The 20,742-nt window shown below is 46.7% G+C and overlaps 1 protein-coding gene across 5 annotated transcripts in view; it reads right to left on the bottom strand.

Moving 5' to 3' along the window:
* Positions 1 to 2,347: 2,347 nt before the first annotated feature.
* Positions 2,348 to 20,742, bottom strand: part of MDH1B (malate dehydrogenase 1B) — a 301,491-nt gene continuing 283,096 nt past the window's right edge. For 4 of the 5 annotated variants that reach the window (XM_073541913.1, XM_073541914.1, XM_073541910.1 and 1 more), the window contains 3 exons: positions 9,502 to 9,641; positions 5,194 to 5,269; positions 2,348 to 4,828 (listed from right to left, as the gene is read on the bottom strand). In XM_073541913.1, coding sequence (XP_073398014.1) covers positions 4,824 to 4,828; positions 5,194 to 5,269; positions 9,502 to 9,641 — 221 coding nt within the window. In that variant the 3' untranslated portion in view covers positions 2,348 to 4,823. The remainder of the gene's footprint in view (positions 4,829 to 5,193; positions 5,270 to 9,501; positions 9,642 to 20,742) is intronic. The other variant, XM_073541911.1, reaches the window with a different exon arrangement.

Genomic DNA, 20,742 nt, shown 5'->3' with positions numbered 1-20,742 from the left:
TTCCAATCTCGGGTACCTCTTTCATTACCACCCCGTGTTTCCGGAGGTCCACTCTGCTTTGGCTGGAGTCTGAATGAAGGACGCTGGCTGGAATTCCTTGGTTACATGGGCGCATATAAAAGATCACTGCTTCTCCACGTATTTCCAGTCTGACAACACTTTACTCACAGGACACAGAATATATCACACAGATACAGAGGGCAGGCCAATAGAAAAGCGGCAGGCCAGACATACATTACAATAGCCACAGGTGGACGGAGCCTGCCGATATTTACTGTGGGAATTACAAAGGTGGGGGGGAGGGGGCGAACAAAAGGGGAATATCGTGTCCCCTCTGCCCAGGGCGCAGCCTGTGGGCTGATGCATTAGGGACATGCATCTCCCATGGAACCTATTATACATACTTATAACTGCACAACATATTCTGGGTGCTGAGTGGTTCCGTAACACGTAACAAGGACAATGTGGGATATTAGGGGTAGTAGTCCGGTAGCTCTGGATGACGGGATGATGTGGGATATTATAGTGAATGTGGCTATGCGGAGTGGGCGGGGCTCTACACTCAGCTTTATATATATATAATCATTATAATTTGTTATAACTAACCGTAGTTAGTTACTATGCCATGACAGCGCTGGGCTCTTCAGCTAGTATATATATAAAGCTGAGTGTAGAGCCCCGCCCACTCCAGATAGCCACATTCACTATAATATCCCACATCATCTTGTCAGCCAGAGCTACCGGACTACTACCCCTAATAACCCACATCGTCCCATCAGCCAGAGCCACCTGACTACTAATATACCACATCATCCCATCAAAGCCACCGGATTACTACCAGTAATATCCCACATCATCCCATCAGCCATAGCCACCGGACAACTACCACTAATATCCCACATCATCCCTTCACAGTCGCCGGACTACTACCACTAATATCCCACATCATCCCGTCAGCCAGAGCCACCGGACTACTGCCCCTAATATACCACATCTTCCCATCAGCCATACCCACCGGACAACTACCACTAATATCCCACATCATCCCGTCACAGCCGCCGGACTACTCCCCCTAATATCCCACATCATCCCGTCAGCCATAGCCACCGGACAACTACCACTAATATCCAACATCATCCCCTCACAGCTGCCGGACTACTACCCCTAATATCCCACATCATCCTGTCAGCCAGAGCCACCGGATTACTACCCCTAATATCCCATCAGCCAGAGCCACCGGACTACTACCCTTAATATCCCACATCATTCCGTCAGTCAGAGCCACCGGACTACTACCCCTAATATCCCACATCATCCCATCAGCCTGGGCTCAGAACCAGAGCGCTGAGTTGAATGGCCCTAACTTCCATACCGGGGATCCCTTTAAGAGAGGCCTGGCGTCAGAACTAGAGCGCTGAGTGGATTTGCCCTGACTTCCATACCAATGATCCCTTTAATAGAAGCCTGGGTTGGTGAGACACAGAGCGCTGAGGGATTTACCCTAACTTCCATACCAGAGATCACTTTAAGAGAGGCCTGGGGTCAGTACCAAAGCGCAGAGTGGATTTGCCCTCACTTCCATACCGGGGATCCCTTTAAGAGGGACCTGGGGTTAGAATCAGAGCGCAGAGTGGATTTGCCCTCACTTCCATACCAGTGATCCCTTTAAGAGAGGCCTGGGGTCAGAACCAGAGCGCTGAGTGGAATTGCCCTAACTTCCATACCAATGATCCCTTTAAGAGGCCCTGGGGTCAGAACCACAGCGCTGAGTGGAACGGTCCTAACTTCCATATCGGGGATCCCTTTAAGAGAGGCCTGGGGTCAAAACCAAAGTGCTGGATGGATTTGGCCTGATTTCCATACCTATGATCCCGTTAAGAGAGGCCTGGCGTCAGTATCAGAGCGCTAAGGAATTTGCCCTAACTTCCACACCGGAGATCTCTTTAAGAGGGAAGATGTGTGTGCCTATGGGATGGAGGATGTGTGATGGGGATATGGGCATGGGAGGGGGTGTGTGCTCTCTGCTCCTTTCTGGGGGCAGACAATGTCTGGGAGCTTATGTTTCCGGGGATGCTAGATTTCTCCCACCACGTCAGTGTCTGCTGAGGTGTTGTCGAGTTGGGAAAACTGTTGCTCATAGCAAACAATCACAGCTCAGCTTCTTTTAAACAACTGTGGTGAAATGAAAGATGCTTAGTGATTGGTTGCAAAGAAAACTGTTGCTCATAGCAACCAATCACAGCTCAGCTTCTTTTAAACAGCTCTCGTGAAATGAAAGATGCTTCATGATTGGTTGGTGACACACACACACAATCAATTTTATACATATAATCAGACTACATACTGGTGGAGAACAACAGATTGTTTTTAATTACTTTGACAGCCTTTCAGAAACACTAATACAATGTAATAAAGGGACTTTCCATACTTTATTCTGAAAAGTTTGACATAAGTAAATCTGTCAGTTTTGTTATGGCACAGTTGGTAGTTGGGTGCAGTGTATCTCTATACTGCATGTACTGTCTATGGAGATATATACTTTAAATATATATATGTGTGTATATATATATATATATATATATATATATATATATACACACACACATGTACATGTGATCAGTGAACTTAGGCTACTTTCACACTTGCTTTTTTTGCAGCGCGTTTTTCCCGCAAAAAAACGCATGGAAAAAACGCATACAAACGCATACAAATGCTGCGTTTTTTTCAAGCATTTTTATGCGCATGCATGAAAAAAAACGCAGCGTTTCTATGCGTTTTTAGTGCATTTTTACTGCGTTTGTGTTTTTTTCCAACATTAGTTTGCCTCACCAAAATAATCAAGATAGGGTTAGGATTAACAATAACCCAAACCATGACTTTACTAACCCTAACCCTAACCCTTAACCAAACCATACTAACCCTAACCCTAACCCTTAACCAAACCATACTAACCCTAACCCTTAACCAAACCCTACTAACCCTAAACCCTAACCCTTAACCAAACCATACTATCCCTAACCCAAACCCTAACCCTAAACCCCCTTAACTAACCCTAACTCTAACCCAAAACCCTAATTTCCATTGTCTAACCAATGGTCACCAAAAAAACACATGCGCAAAAAACCACATACATGAGCATGCCAATGTGCACATATGCGCACCCATAGACTTACAATGGGTGTCTTGCTGTAAAAAAATGCATTGCGCGCGCATGCGTTTTTTTGAGGCAAGTCGGACGCCCAAAAAATGCAACAGGATGCATTTTGTGCGCCCGAGCGCACACCACAAAAAAACGCATGCGCGTAAAAACGCATACAAACGCATGTGTATGCGCACATAAGCGCATCCCATGCAAAATATAGGAGGAAAAACGCATGCGTTTTTAGCGCTAAAATACAGCGCAAAAAAACGCAAGTGTGAAACCAGCCTTACATGTAAATGTAGCAGGACACAAACTGGCACAACAGAACAGCAGCAGAACATAAAGTATAAGTTGAAGCAAGACGGACCATCTTCAGTGAAGGCCGTGAAGCATATCCAGAGTTAAGAAGCAGTTCTATCCTGAAATAGTTTACATTTCAAAGGGAATCTGTCCGGAGGATTTAATCCCCAAACTATTTATATGTACATGTAGCTCTTTCAAACACATGTCCAGCAATACGTTTACATGGCGAGTCTGCTTCTATATGCAAATTGCTATGGTAGAGCTGAAGCCTCTGTCACTCCAGGTCTATTTCTCGCTCAGAAACGCCTCCTCCTCCTGTGCTTTACTGACAGGCCATGTAAAATACTTGGGAGAAAGTAGCGCAAATAGGATCCTATCTGACATACAATTATAGTTCTCAATCATACTGTACTAACCTTATTTATGATTTAAAAGATATGTTTAAATCATTTGTACAGCTGCTGCAGATCCATGGGTTACAAAACCAACAAGTATGAATTTGTGGATGTCTCCCCCGCTGTTGTGTATGGAAAACTTGGAATCTCAACAATTTATTCACAGTGGCGTTTCAAAATGTCAAGCACTTCTTCCTCAGGAAATGGCCACATAAGTATGTTTGTAAGGGAGGGAGAGACTGGCCGTAAAAAGATATGGCTGGACTTATCTGTGAAAGAGATACGCGCACATATAGCTAGTTTGGGGGGGTGGAATCCTGCTGACAGATTCCCTTTAAGTTATTTTCCTTTCTTAGTTACAGAAATGTTACTTCTTATGCTTTTGTAATATCTGATAAAACGTCACTGAGTAACAGGACTTCATGTAGCAGTAAACCAAATAGGAAAGGTGTACAGGTGTATTTCCACTTTTAAAGCAAAATTTCCTAAAGACTTGATGTGTTCTAAAATAACAAAACAGCTTTACATATCGACTGTGGCTTCAGTGCCCTCTACAGTATTCGATTACCCTTAGCTGACATGGCTGTAATACTGAAGTGACCACTACGGCAAGTAACTGCTGCAGCCAATCACTGGGATCAGCAGTCTCGTGCTGTCTTCCTGGCCATGACCGCTGAGCCCTGTGATTAGCTGTAGTGGTCACGTGTTGTAGAGGTAACGTCCCCTGAGCAGCCATGTCAAGAACGACCAATAGAGAGCAACTGAGAAGTGGTGCTTAAGTGGAAGCCAGCACATTCGTCTGTTTTCTTGTTTTTTTTTTATTTCAAACTTTATCAAGGCTTTTGGACTGTTGCTATGAAAGCAGACAACCCCTTTTAGTTGAATGAACTTTATCTAGGATGGTCAGGTGATTCTTGGATATTTCGTTGATCTTCCTCATTAGGTAATGGTGATTCTTCTTTCACTTCTTTTGACAAATTATCCTATTCTGAAACAAAATGAAACATGCTAAATCATATTAAAGAAATTAATTCAATCATTATTTCCATTACACTAATGTATTCTCTTTTATAGTATGTAAAAGTCACAAAACAAAATGAGTATCTCTCCATATATTACATACTCTATATACACTTCTTGCCCTGACTTAGCATTTACCAGGAGTGGCCACATTTCCATTATGCTGTGGATTCCTGCCAGCATTCACCACTGCAGAATTCTAAAATAATTTGCAATTTTTTGCCATCACACTACTACATTTAGCCAGTGACAAGTAATCTTTAGGCATACTATTCCTGAATAAGTACAAAAACTATGTCTAGGCACACATATACTACACATTATGTCTATTACCAATAAGTTCTTCTCTTTTGGGTTCTTCAGATGCAATTTGTTCTTCTTGAAGAATTCCCAAAGCAATGTTCTTTTCCTGAAATACAGTTACACTTCTATAGAATAGGAAAAATGAATACATCATCCTTAAGCCTCATTAAGACATCTAACTTTTCAAGAACCAGAAAAAGTGTGAGTTTCATCAGTGTTTTTCATCATAGTTTCAGAAGTTAGGTTACAACATGAGGCTCAAAAGGGAGGGAGCATTTGGGATTACAGAATTTTCTGTTGTTTTTCCTTTGTTGGTGCTAGGTCAGCTACCAGTTCAGAACAGCGTATTTCATGAAATGCCTGGAATTAATGTAGGTCTCCTGACCCACGCTTCTAACCATTATACACGACTATGAGACTATAAATTTAAGACTGGAGATCGGCCTCAAGACCAAGCTTTGAAGCTTGTATACAGATAATGAAATATGCCTGTCTGAATTCTGTCTAAAATGGGAGCTCATTTTTTTTTCATTGGCAAATGATGGCACCGAGTGAGGGCTTGTTATTTGTAGGGTGAGTTGAAGTTATCATTGGTTCCATTTTGGGATAAATAATATTTTATAATCGTTTTTCATTGCAATTTTTCAGGCATAAAATGTATAAAAAAATAAATTCTGGAATAGTTTTTTTATCTTTTGTTACACTGTTTATAGTGCGGTACAAATGATAGGATGGCTTTGTTCTATGGGTCCGTATGGTTACAGTGATACCAGATTTATATAGCTTTTTTTTTTAGATCTTGCAACTTTTGGTTACTAAAAAACTATTTTTTACAAAAAATAATTTCTTTTTGCATTGATATGTTATGATAGCTATAACTTTTTCATTTTTCTGCTGTTAGCGCTGGCAGACCTCGACACCCTTGGCCTCAGATTGTCATGGAAACCTTTTGAATCCCGCAAACGTGGGGTACCAATGGGGTTAACAGAAGGAGCCTGCATGAATTTTAGCCTTTATTGTTGCTCTATCTGTATAAGTTTTGTAACTGAAACCTAATTTAGCTTGTAGTATTATAACTATATTTCAGCACTTATCTACCAACTGCACATTTAGCGTTACCTACTCCCACACTACCTCCTCATCTTGCCCTCTCTCTGTTGGTGTCCCTAAAGACTCTGTCCTAGGACCCTTTCTCTTATTAATAATAATAATAATAATAATAATAATAATAATCTTTATTTATATAGCGCCAACATATTCCGCAGCGCTTTACAGTTTAACAGTTTTAAACACAAGTCATAAGTAACAACGTTAACAATACAATAATTAAAGCAAAATAAGATAACCCTGCTCTTGAGAGCTTACAATCAACAATGAGGTGGGGAAGATACAAAGTACAGGTGTGTATTTACAATGATGGTCCAGCCATCTTGAGGGAGTGGGGGATAGATATAGATATTGAATGGGCCACACACACACACACACACACACACTTACATATAAAATGACTTTGATTAGGGAACAGATTTACAAAGAAAGAATTTTTGGATTTAAACGTGCGCTGCTAGACAAACGACTCCTTGCAGATTGTATACTTATATACTTTTAATTCCCAACGCGTTTCGAAGTTAACACTTCCTCCTCAGATTTTCTTTGTAAATCTGATGATTTATGGTCACTGAGTGGCCATTTGGATGTGCAGCAGCTTGACCTCTATTCCTTTGAGCCTGAAACTCTCCTGTTATTGGTGAGTATAATAGCTTGATTTATATTCATTTTACTTGGGTAAGACCCTATTGCGCTCTTTCTCTTTTAGTTTTAACTATTTGATTAGGGAACGTGATAGACTGTTCTGAACAAATGTGTTTTGAGGGAGCGCCTAAAACTGTGCAAGCTGTGGATGGTCCTAAGTTCTTGGGTAGAGAATTCCAGAGGATTAGCGCAGCGCAGAAGTCTTGGAGTTGGAAGTGAGAGGTACGGATTAGTGCAGAGATTAGTCGAAAGTCGTTTGCAGAGCGCATCGGTCAGTTAGGCCGATAGACAGAAAAGAGGGAGGAGATGTAAGGGGGTGCCACACTGTGGAGAACTTTGTGGGTGACAAAAAGTACTTTGAATTGGATCTTGTAATAATGGGCAGCCAGTGAAACGATTGACGAAGAGCGGACACGTCTAAATAACGATTAGCTAGATGGACAACCCTTGCTGCTTCATTAAAGATAGACTGGAGAGGGGAAAGTCGAGTAATGGGGAGGCAAATTAATAGAGCATTGCAATAATCCAGGTGGGAGTGGATAAAAGTGACAGTGAGGCTTTTTGTTGTTTCCATGGTGAGAGAAGGGCAGATTCTAGAGATGGTCATTAGGTGTAAGCGGCAAGAGTGGGCAAGAGATTGTATATGGGATGTAAAGGAGAGATTGGTGTCAAACGTAAAACCCAGACAGCACGCTTGCTGCCGGGGTGTCATTATGGTGCCACCCACAGAGAGTGAAATGTCAGATTTAGAGAGGTTAGTAGACGGCGGGAGCAGAAGAAGTTCAGTTTTGGAGATGTTGAGTTTCAGATAGAGAGCGGGCATGATGTTGGAGAATGCGGACAGACGGTCACTGGCGTTCTGTAGTACAGAGGGGGTAAGTATATAGTTGACGTGTATGACGTTGACGTGTATATAGTTGACGTGTAGGATGACGTGTATAGTTGTGTGTCGTGAGCAAAAAGATGGTACTGAAAGCCAAATCTGCTGATGGTCTGTCCAATTGGGGCCGTGTAGAGAGAGGAGAAGGGGCCAAAGACTGAGTCCTGAGGTATCTCAACAGTGAGAGGAAGAGGAGATGAAGTGGAGCCAGCGAAGAAAATACTGAAGGAGCGGTCAGAAAGATAGGAAGAGAACCAGGAGAGGGCAGTGTCCTTAATGACTAGTGACTGGAGCCTAGAGAGTAGGAGACAGCGGTCAACAATGTCAAAAGCTGCAGAAAGGTCGAGAATAATGAGCAGAGAGTGGTCACCATTACATTTTGCTTTCAGAAGGTCATTGGTCACTTTAAAAAGTACAGTTTCTGTCAAGTGTAGGGGGCAGAAGCTGGACTGTGAAGGGTCTAGGAGTGAATGAATGGAGAGGTAACGGGTAAGGCAGAGGAGTAGACAAGGTGCTCCAAGAGTTTAGAGATGAAGGGGAGATTGGAGACTGGTCTGTAGTTATTTGTGCAGGATGGGTCAAGAGCGAGTTCTCAATTCTCTTCTCAATCTATATCCTTGGCCTGGGACTCATAAAGTCCTATGGCTTCCAGTACCACCTGTATACTGATGACACTCAGATCTACCTCTCTGGCCCAGATTTCACCTCTCTGATGTCCAGAATCCCAGAGTGTCTATCAGCCATTTCCTCCTTCTTATCCGATTGTTTCCCCAAACTCAATGTGGACAAATCTGAACTAATTATCTTTCCTCCATCTCGCATACCTCCCCAAACTGATCTATCTATCATAATAAATGAAATCACACTTTCCCCTGTCCCGGAAATCCACTGCCTCGGAGTAACCCATGACTCTGCCCTGTCCTTCAAACCGCACATCCAAGCTCTCGTCACCTCCTGTGCCTCCAGCTCAAAAATATTTTCAGAATCTGGTCTTTCCTCAACGCTCACTCTACCAAAATGCTTGTGCATGCCCTAATCATCTCCCGTCTTGACTACTGCAACATCCTAATCTGTGACCTCCCTGCTAACAGTCTCTCCCCTCTCCAGTCCATCCTTAAATCTGCTGCCCGACTAATTAATCTCTCTCCTCGCTACTCCTCTGCTTCTCCCCTCTGCAAATCCCTTCACTGTCTCCCAATTTCCCAGAGTATCCAGTTTAAACTACTAACACTGACCTACAAAGCCATCCATAACCTCTCTCCTCTGTAATTTCCAACTAATCTCTCAATATCTTCCCTCATGTAATCTCCAGTCCTCCCAAGACTTCCTTCTCTCCTCCACGCAAGATTTCTCCTGAATATCTCCCATCCTCTGGAATTCTGTGCCCCAACACATCCGGTTATCCACCACACTTGGATCCTTCAGACGGAAGCTGAAAACCCATCTCTTCATAAAAGCTTACAACCTGCAATGACTACGCGGCCACCTCAACACCATCGGAGCTACTGCAACCCCCAACCTACTGTCTCCTTTCCCTTAATCCTGTAGAATGTAAGCCCGCAAGGGCAGGGTCCTCTTCCCTCTGTACCAGACTGTCATTGTTAGTTTCTTTACTGTAAGTGATATTTGTATTTTGATTAAACCTCTTATGTACAGAATCATGAAATTAATGGCGCTATGTAATGTAAATAAATAATAATAATTACCTTGATTAACTCTGCCGCTGCATGTAGCAGAGTCTCCTTGGCGTCATCCTGAATTGTAACATGTGTGCATACTTGCCAATCACCATTCTGAAATTTAACCGGTATGGAGAAAACAATATCATCAGGAAGATTAAAAAATCCTAAAATAGGAAAAAAAAGCATAAGAGTAACTCACCATTGGTCTTATAAATAATAAATGAAAAAGTAAATTTGGATGTAGTCTTTAGGCTGGTTTCACATTAGCGCATTTTCAGCGCGCGCACGGCCGGGGGTAGCTCCGCCCCCGAGCCGGCTCTCTGCCCGGCGTGCCCGCCCCTTGCTTGTAGCGCCGCCTACTAGCGGACAGCGGCGCCTGCGATCGGCGCACCCTATCTTTAGCATAGGGTGCGCAGATCGTGCGCAGGCCGTGCGCTAGTTGCGCTTTGACCTGCGCTGCGCACTTTTGACGGTGCGCTGTGCGCGCCAAAATCCGAAAAGTTTGATTTTGGCGCGCACAGCGCACCGTCAAAAGTGCGCAGCGCAGGTCAAAGCGCAACTAGCGCACGGCCTGCGCACGATCTGCGCACCCTATGCTAAAGATAGGGTGCGCCGATCGCAGGCGCCGCTGTCCGCTAGTAGGCGGCGCTACAAGCAAGGGGCGGGCACGCCGGGCAGAGAGCCGGCTCGGGGGCGGAGCTACCCCCGGCCGTGCGCGCGCTGAAAATGCGCTAATGTGAAACCAGCCTTACTTGTTTTTTTTAACCCCTTCCCATCTAAGTCAATTTTCACCTTCTTGACCAGACCAAAAAAAGGGGAGATTCGTCGCTGACCAGGCCAATTTTTTTTTTTATATGACATATCACTTTATGTGTTAATAGATCTGGAATTTCTTGACACATTGTTTGTTAAATTCATGGTAAATTTAAGTCAATATGAAAGTTTTGAAGAAAATGTAGAAAAATTCAGAATTTTCATGTCCTTAAAATGGTTAGTTTATGAAAAACACTCATCATATGTCTATATGAGCATCAACATGAGAAAATGGACCCCACAATTTGTTGCAGAATTTCTCCTGAGTATGCAGGTAACCAATAAGTGATTGGAAATAGTGATGAGCGAGCACTAAAATGCTCGGGTGCTCGTTGTTCGGGTCGAGCAAATTGTAATACTCGGGTACTCGGACAGAACGACGAGCCCCACGTAAGTCTATGGGAGACGCGAGCATTTTTATAATAACGCAAGACCTAGCATACCGCAATGTCATGTACAGAAATCACATAGAATATATAATGATGGGGTGCAACAACAGTAGTGAACAGAGATAATTCTACTAGGAAAGGACAGCACTACTGGAATCATGCATACCACAACCATGTACAAAATTAATAAACATTAGATTTATTGGCACACAAAATTGATTAAAACACAATTAAAAACCAAATTACTGTGTCCACTCAGAACAACATGACCCAATAATAATTCCCAAACATGAGAAATGATATACAATTCACGCCTGATCTTAATTATAATGAAGTACCCTCTCCTAATGGCTCATGCGGCAAAAACAGATGTAAATGACATCCCCAATAAATCACCAAGGGTGCCTGGTGGAAAGAAAAAACCTCCCTAGGAGAAAGAAGAATTAGAGGCAAAACTACCCAAATCACCCGTCAAATAACTGGTGATAAACAAAAACCTCAAAAGAGGACCTGTATAATGGGGCCACCTTCCATAGGAGCCTAGATATCAACACCAGGCATGGATATATTACCTAGCGAGGGTCAGACGCAAAATGATCCCCTGTATAAGGATCAAGAGTGGACAACAGAATGGCCCCACGCATATCGCCCCCACAGGAGGGGCTTTTTGGGATGGGACGGTGCAGCAGCTCGCGGACTTTATGGCGTGGCTCAATGTTAACAACTATAAGCTTACTTCCAAATATGACTCAAAATCTATCGATTTTCTGGATGTTACTCTGGAACTGGACGATAACCGCCCTATCCAGACTTACGTATACAGAAAACCAACATCTGTTTATGCTCTACTGCACGCCGAATCTTCACACAATTTTTCCACCATTAGGGCCGTCCCAGTTGGCCAGTTCCTCAGGATGAGGCGAAACTGCTCCCCAGATGATAGATTTGAAAGACGTGTCCACGATCTGCGGGTACGCTTCCGTGATCGAGGTTACAGCAACAGGTGTATAGGGAGGGGCTATGACAGGGCTAGAGGTACCGTACGTAATGATTTATTATATCCATGGACTGATACTACCGGGAGAGGCGGGAGGGGGAGGGATGGGAGCCATTCCATCCGCTTTATCTCAACTTTCAACCATGAGTGGGACCATATGAGGGAGATTCTTTCTAAGCATTGGGCGGTTTTGGGCTCTGAACCTTTAGGCCCCGTAATTGGGGACCGTCCAATGATGACTTCCAGGAGATCCAAGAATCTCAGGGACCTTTTGGTTAGGAGCCACTATGTCCCATTACCTGCCAACCCCTTTGGGTCCTAACGTGGGATCTGTTCCATGCGGCCACTGTCTTGCCTGCTCGAATGACCTGTGATGCACAACGTTCCACTCCTCGGATGGGTCTAAAAACTTACAGATCAGACAACGTATATCATGTGGAAGCACCAATGTCATCTATCATGCAACATGCTGTTAGGGCTGGCGAAACGCACCAAATTATAAAATAATAGTAGGTGCGTTCGCAGCCCGGGGTCCACCGTGCAGAGGTGGTACACTGCTGCTAAGTAATGGCAGAAGAATTAAGCGGTGTGAAACCAGTCACACGCGGGTTGCACAACACATACGTACCAAAGGTAGGGGTTTCTTAATGAGTCATTCACCAGAGACATTCATACGTGCATACATCACTCACTCCACATAGTCTGTAAATACAGTCTATACTAGCGCATGGGCGAGCGGCCATGGGAACCTTTTATAGCCACGGGCGTCCGGGACCTTCCTGGCTTCTCAGATGGGCCAATCTGAACACGAGCAGGACCGGAGCACGTGACCCTTCATTTCCAATGGGAGATCACTCCACGGGCATGCCCAGTGGCCCGACATGAGGACTTAGTCCCTGGAGAATCTCGCTGCTGAACAGCATGCATTGTCATAGCTGTGCCAGAGGTGGCAGCAGCAAGCAAACCCACAGCAGAGTTGGCCTGTGCAGAGCGCCGGGACCGACGAATCTGCTGAGCAGGCTCCACTGCGGCCGAAGAATGGGAGACCGCTGGGTGCAAGGCTCTGGATTCCTGCTGTGCAGTGGCAGGAACCCAACACCTAACATTACCCCCCCTCCTAGGGCCCCCTCCCCTCTGAGCCTCGCTACGCTCATACGCCGCAATGAGGAGCGGAGCGTGGATGTTCTCCACTGGCTCCCAGGTCCGATCCTCTGGACCATGACCCTTCCAATCCACCAAATAAAACTTTTTGCCCCACATCACCTTGCATCCCACGATGGCATTGACCTCAAACTCGTCCAAAGACAAGTCCGATGTCCCGGCAGATGACTCGGAGAACCGGAACAAGTGAACAGGCTTAAGGAGGGACACGTGGAATGTATCAGAGATAGCCAAGTGTGGTGGAAGAGCCAGACAGTAGACCACAGAGCTGATCTGCTCGAGGACCTTGAAGCCGCCAATGTAGCGCGGTGCGAACTTAGCGGACTCTACCCGCAGCCTGATGTTTCGGGCGGAGAGCCACACCAAGTCGCCAGGGGCAAAAGTCGGAGCAGGACGCCGGTGTGCATCAGCTGAGGTCCTCATTTTCTCCTTGGAAGCCCGGATAGCATCCTGGGTGCGATCACAAATGTCGAGTGCCTCCACCGCCCAGTCTGCCATCCTGGAGTTGGTGGATGACACGGGCATGGGCACAGGGATGCGCGGATGCTGGCCGTAATTTAGGAGGAATGGGGTCTGACCGGTGGAGTCGGCCACAGTATTGTTCAAAGCGAACTCTGCCCACGGCAGCAAGGATACCCAGTCGTCCTGCCTGGCCGAGGCAAAATGTCGAAGATACTGTATGTGATCAGGGTCTAGTTGGCTCTCTCAACCAACCCGTTCGTCTCGGGATGATAGGCCGGGAAGAGATTCAGCTCAATGCTGAGCAGGGAACAAAGCTCTCTCCAAAATCGGGGCGCAAACTGAGGACCCCAGTCACTGACAATCTTGTCCGGCATGCCATACAGGCGAAAAACGTGCTTAATGAACAACACTGCCAGACTCCGCACAGAAGGTAACCGGGAGAGAGGTACCAGGTGCACCATCTTAGAGAAATGGTTGGTGACAACCCAAATGGCCGTGCTGCCACTGGACTTGGGTAGCCCCACCACAAAATACATACCGACCATCTCCCAGGGCCTGTCCGCTACTGGCAGAGGAAAAAGAAGCCCAGTGGGCCGCTGCCGAGAGGACCTATTCTGGGCGCAAGAGATGCACACCTGAATATAGTCCCTGATGTCATGGGCCATATGCGGCACCAGTACGTCCTTGCCAGATGCTCAGAGGTCCGTTTTATCCCGAAATGTCCACCCACCCTGGACGAATGAGCCCAAGAGAGGACCTCCGGTGGCAGACAGGCAGGGACAAATGTCTTGCTCGGAGGTACTGACTCAAGGGCAACCGGAGCCACAGTCCTCAGGCTCTCGGATGGGACGATCAGCCGAGGCTCCTCCTCTTCCTCCGATGACACCACGGAGTGGGAGAGAGCATCGGCCCGGACGTTCTTCTCCCCGGAGAGAAAATGGAGGGTGAAGTGGAACCGGGAAAAGAACAAAGACCATCTGGCCTGGTGAGAATTTAGCCGCTGGGCTGTTTGTAAATACACCAAGTTTTTGTGGTCGGTGAACACCTGGAAAGGATGGCGAGCCCCCTCCAGGAGGTGTCTCCACTCCGAGAAGGCCAACTTCATCGCTAGCAACTCCCTGTCCCGGATGGCATAATTCCTCTCTGCCTGTGTGAAGGTCTTGGAGAAAAAGAAGCATGGGTGCTTCCGACCTTGTGTGTCCTTCTGAAACAGGACCGCACCAGCACCGACGAAAGAGGCATCCACTTCCAGAATGAAGGGCTTATTTACATAGGGGCGATGTAGAATTGGAGCACTAGCGAAATGGGACTTAATGGAGGAGAAAGTCTTGGAGACCGGTTCCGACCACAACTTGGGGTTTGCACCCTTCTTGGTGAGGGCTACCAAGGGTGCTACCAAAGTCGAGAAGTGGGGGATGAATTGGCGATAGTAATTTATGAACCCCATAAAGCGCTGCACCGCTTTGAGAGAATGAGGTTCCTGCCAATCCATCACCGCCTGTAGCTTGGCAGGATCCATGGCCAACCCCTGGGTGGAGATGATATAGCCCAGGAAAGGCAAGGACTCCTGCTCAAACACACACTTCTCCAACTTGGCATAGAGGGAGTTTGCCCACAGGCGATCAAAAACTTTGCAAACATCTCTCCGGTGGGAGTCAATATCTGGTGAGTAGATGAGAATATCATCCAGATAGACTACAACCGAGGTGGTAAGCATATCCAGGAAGATATCGTTCACAGAGTCTTGGAAGACGGCCGGGGCATTACAGAGGCCGAAGGGCATCACCAGGTATTCATAGTGCCCATCCCTGGTGTTAAATGCCGTCTTCCATTTGTCCCCATCACGGATGCGAATCAGGTTGTAAGCCCCCTGCAGATCAAGTTTGGTAAACACTCTCGCTCCCTGTAGCCTATCAAACAGCTCTGATATCAGGGGCAGAAAATACTTATTCTTAACGGTGATGGCGTTAAGACCCCTGTAATCAATGCAAGGACGTAGTTCCCCACTCTTCTTCTGGACAAAGAAGAATCCCGCCCCCGCTGGCGACACTGACTTCCTAATGAATCCTCTTGCCAGATTCTCCCTGATGTATTGAGACATGGCCTCTGTCTCCGGGAGAGATAGGGGATAGACTCGACCCCGGAGAGGCTCAGCACCAGGCAAGAGGTCAATAGGACAGTCATAGGTGCGATGCGGTGGAAGGGTCTCTGCCGCCTTTTTAGAGAATACGTCCGCATACTGTCGATAGTGTTTGGGGAGCGAGGAGAGATCTGCGGAAACCTCGGTGGAGGAAACCTGAATGCACTCCCTCAGACATCTACCCTCTCATGATTTACTCCACCCAATAATCCTCCCTGAGGACCACTCTATATGGGGGGAGTGGTACCGCAAACAGGGGACCCCTAGAAGTACATGGTCAATACCCTCGGGCATGACAAGGAGGGATATCATCTCCTGATGAGATGGAGCCACTGAGAGTAACAAGAGGATGGTCTGGTGGGTTATCTGTGAGGGTAGAGTGGCGCCGTTCACCACTCTGACGGTGACTGGTATAGACATCATAACCAGAGGTATAGCGTGCCGTTGAGCGAAGGCTGACAACATAAAATTGCCCTCTGCCCCGGAATCCACGCAAACCTCCACCGCCAGAGTGGAAGAATCAACCTCAAGTGTCCCCTTAAAGGACAGCTTGGAGGAAAACGCCGCTGATTCTAGTGCGCCGCCTCCTACGGCCACTAGGCGTGAGCGTTCTCCCAGCTGCTGTGGGCACCGGTTGGCAAGGTGACTGGAATGCCGGCAAACATGACAGCTCACAGGAGCTCGAGCGGACCGGGGCCTGGATCCCTCACGGGAAGCCCCCTGACGCTCGGACGCCCGATCGGAAGATTCCAGAGGTTTAGCAAAGCTAGGTGCCAACCTAAACCTCTGCCTACACTGGGCCCGCTCCAACCTTCGCTCGGCGAAGCGAAGATCAACACGGGTGGAGACAGTGATAAGCTCCTCCTGTGTAGCGGGAATCTCCCTGGTGGCCAGAGCGTCCTTCAAATGGCCAGCCAAACATCTCCAGAATGCCGGAATGAGGACCTTATCTGGCCACTCTAACTCTGAAGCCAGTGTACGGAACTGGATGGCAAAGTGGCTGACCATGGACGAGCCCTGTGATAATGCCAGCAGCTGGAGCGCGGTGTCATGGGTGACTCGTGGCCCCAGGAAGACCTGCTTCAGAGTGTCCAAGAACCGTGAGACACTCTGTACCACATGATCACCATGCTCCCACAGCGATGTGGCCCACTCTAAAGCCCTGCCCGACAAGAGGGAAATAATAAATCCCACTTTAGCCCGCTCAGAGGGGAACGGTGCGGCCAGCAGCTCCAGCAGTATAGAGCACTGGCTTATGAAACCCCTACAAGAAGCACTATCACCCGAGAACTTCTCGGGCAGCGGGAGGCGGGACAAAGTCGGGGCAGGGATGGCTGTAGTCACACGGGAGACAGCCTCTGTGGCTGCCTGAACAGCGACCGCAGTAACATCCGCAGCTGAGGCTGAACGCTCGAGAGCCGCCAACCTGCCCTGCAGCTGCTGGATGTACTGCAACAGTCGCTGTTCATCCGCCATTACTAGCCAGACCCTGGCGCTAGTATAATGTTAGGGCTGGCGGAACGCACCAAATTATAAAATAATAGTAGGTGCGTTCGCAGCCCGGGGTCCACCGTGCAGAGGTGGTACACTGCTGCTAAGTAATGACGGAAGAATTAAGCGGTGTGAAACCAGTCACACGCGGGTTACGTCACCCAATGTGAACAGGGCGAACTCTGTTACTGCACAGAGCCGCACCACCGCTGAAAGTAGATGCTGGAGCCTGTTAACTCAGAGCTCAGCCAAAAGAGTGCACAGTGTACGGCCACAGAACTCTACCCCAAGGACACGGGGTTAGAGTCCTTCTATGCCCACTGAACGCGTGGTATCGCTGCCGTGAGCGCCGCTATAGATGCTGGCTATGGAGCACGTGCACAGAGGCATGCCGAGTCCCTGGTGAGGCCAGATGCCTGACTCAACCTCAGACCTACCTACGCCTAAGCCTGGGCGCTAGCAGGCTAGGCTGCACAACACATGCGTACCAAGGGTAGGGGTTTCTTAATGAGTCATTCACCAGAGAAAATCATACGTGCATACATCACTCACTCCACATAGTCTGCAAATACAGTCTATACTAGTGCATGGGCGAGCGGCCATGGGAACCTTTTATAGCCACGGGCGTCCGGGACCGTCCTGGCTTCTCGGATGGGCCAATCCGAACATGAGCAGGACCTGAGCACGTGACCCTCGATCTCCAATGGGAGATCACTCCACGGGCATGCTCAGTGGCCCGACATGAGGACTTAGTCCCTGGGGAATCTCGCTGCTGAGCATCATGCATTGTCATAGCTGTGCCAGAGGTGGCAGCAGCAAGCAAACCCACGGCAGAGTTGGCCTGGGCAGAGCGCAGGGACCGACGAATCTGCTGAGCAGGCTCCACTGTGGCCGAAGAAGAATGGAAGACTGCTGGGTTCAAGGCTCTGGATTCCTGCTGTGCAGTGGCAGGAACCCGACGCCTAGCACATGCGGTTGCCCCATGATATACGTTGGCTTAACATCTAGGGAATTACGTGTGAGGGTGCGTGAGCATGTGTGGGACATCTGTGCAGCTAAGACAGTGGCTGATCCATCTACCCTCAAGACTATCCCTCGCCATTTCAGGACTTTTCACAAGTGTGATCCACAAACTTTTATGGTGAGGGGCATTGATTGTGTCCATTTGGAGAATATCAGAGAAGCAACACCAAGACAGAGAAACCCTGGGAGATTCAATACACTGCATGGGCGTCCCCAATTATGCAGGTATGAACACACTGTACATGTACAGGTACCCCAGTTTTGGCATCTGTCTTTGTCATGTTTCTCTGGTCTTATATAGTGATTTACACTATGTAGTAACTCAAGTTTCACTCACACCTTCAAGTGGCCAGCTTTCAAGGTCGGATGAAACTGAGATATCATGTAGTCATCAGACGAAGGGCCATAAACCCTTAGAATATAAAAGTCACAAGGATTTAGATAAAAGCACCACAGACAGAGGTTAAGTAAACCGTAAAGTTTTACAAACACAAACCACTAACATATGGAAGCTTAGAACTGTTTGTGAAGTCAATAAACAAACAGTTCTCCAGATTGTGGCAGGATGAGATTTTTCTTTCACATCTGTACATCTTTTACCAGAAATGCAGCTAGATAATTGTCTGAATGCATTCTGTATATTTCAACATGGATTAAAAAGAGCCATATGTATATTCGCACTATACTATTAACAGCAATCATATCTATATTCAGCCGTTCTTAAAAAACTGAAGCTTAACCCAAAGACTACTACGGATAATCATGACAATGTTCTTGACCAGTATGTATCGGTAAGTAATGTTAACACTATCTGCCACTATGTAGTCTGGAAATAAAAGAGAGAACTGCAAGAATGTGAAGATGTTCTAAAACATAACTGTGACCATGCTCAATATTCTATAACTGTTCCGTTCTGCAGTGTGGTAAATATTGGAGACTCAATAGATTATCTGACATCCTTTCCAAAAATTTCTTTACAGATAAAAATAGCATTTATTATTATTCCTGTTTATTATCCTAGAAAGAAAGAAGGAACATGCAGTCTCCCTCATACAAGTTATCTCAGCCAAAAATGATTATATTACGTAGTCTGCATCTACAAGCATTCAGCTGTAACTTTTTGCTATTAAACACTTCCCATTTGATGCAGCCAAAGTAACGGCTTTTGAATATGAGAAAAGATATTGTGTCAAAAGATATATTTCTAGTTAGCTACTGAGCCAAATTAACAGCATTGCTTTATCAAAGTAATATGCTGTATATTGTGTCCAATGTGAACAATCAGTCAACCAAAAACTGAGCTTTAACCCCTTCACGACCCATGACGCCTACGTAGGCGTCATGAAAAGTCGTGCCCAAACGACCCATGATGCCCCCGTAGGCGTCATGCTATAAATAGCGGTCCTGCGGGTCGGGTGACCGGGGTCATTGAAATGTCACCCGACCCGCAGATACAGGACAACATGCAGTTAAGCCCAGGGGGGTGGCTTTGCACCCACGTGGTTAGGATCGCTCTGATTGGCTGTTAAAAGTGAAAGCCAATCAGAGCGATAGTAATATTTCATCAATGAAAATTGATGAAATATTACAATCCAGCCATGGCCAATGCTGCAGTAGCATCGGACATGGCTGGAGACACCGATTCGACCCCCCCACCGGCGATCGCCACCCGTCACTGAATGACAGTGGTGATCTGCCGCCGCTGTCATCATCTGCCCCCCCTCCCATTCCCTCCGCTCCCCGCCAGCTTCCGATCCGCCCTCACCTCCCCGGTACCTTCTGAGTCCCCCTGTCGCTCCTGGTGTCCCGCGGGTCCGTCTCATGGGCGCCGCCATCTTGGAAAATGGTGGGCGCATGCACAGTGCGCCCGCACGAATCTGCCGGCTGCAGATTCCATTCTTTCCTTTTGATCACTCTCACAGTGATCAAAATGAAATAAAAAGTAAATTATCCCCCAGATTATCACCCCCATAGGTAGGCACAACTAATAAAATAAAGAAAATATTTTTATTTTTCCATTAGGGTTAGGGTTGGAAAGAGGGTTAGGGTTGGAAAGAGGGTTAGGGTTAGGGTTGCAAAGAGGGTTAGGGTTACAAAGAGGGTTAGGGTTGGAAATAGGGTTAGGGTTGGAATTAGGGTTAGGGTTGGAATTAGGGTTAGGGTGGAATTAGGGTTAGGGTTGGAAGTAGGGTTAGGGTTGGAATTAGGGTTAGAACTAGGGTTAGGGTTGGAATTAGGGTTAGGGTTGTGGTTAGGGTTATGGTTTGGATTAGGGTTAGGGATGTTTTGGGGTTAGGGTTATGGTTAGGGTTGGGATTAGGGTTAGGAATGTGTTGGGGCTAGGGCTGTGGTTAGGGGTGTGTTGGGGTTAGGGTTAAAGTTTGAATTGTGGGGTTTCCACTGTTTAGGCACATCAGGGGGTCTCCAAGCGTGACATGGTGCAACCACTGATTCCAGCCAATTTTGCGTTCTAAAAGTCAAACGGTGCTTCCTCCCTTCCAAGCCCCGATGTGTGCCCAGACAGTGGTTTACCCCAACATATGGGGTATCAGCGTACTCAGGAAAAATTGCACAACAACTTTTGGGGACTAATTTATCCTGTTACCCATGTGAAAAAAAAATTGCGGGCTAAAAATCATTTTTTTTGAGGAAAAAAAATGATTTTTTATTTTCAAGGCTCTGCGTTATAAACTTCTGTGAAGCACTTGGGGGTTCAAGGTGCTTACCACACATCTAGATAAGTTCCTTGGGGGGTCTAGTTTCCAAAATGAGGTCACATGTGAGTGGTT

The sequence above is a fragment of the Dendrobates tinctorius genome, unplaced genomic scaffold (genome assembly GCF_039654945.1).
Source record: "Dendrobates tinctorius isolate UK_male_01 unplaced genomic scaffold, ASM3965494v1 ptg000125l, whole genome shotgun sequence".
Taxonomy (NCBI): Eukaryota; Metazoa; Chordata; class Amphibia; order Anura; family Dendrobatidae; genus Dendrobates; species Dendrobates tinctorius.
This window is presented reverse-complemented; position numbering and strand designations above follow the sequence as displayed.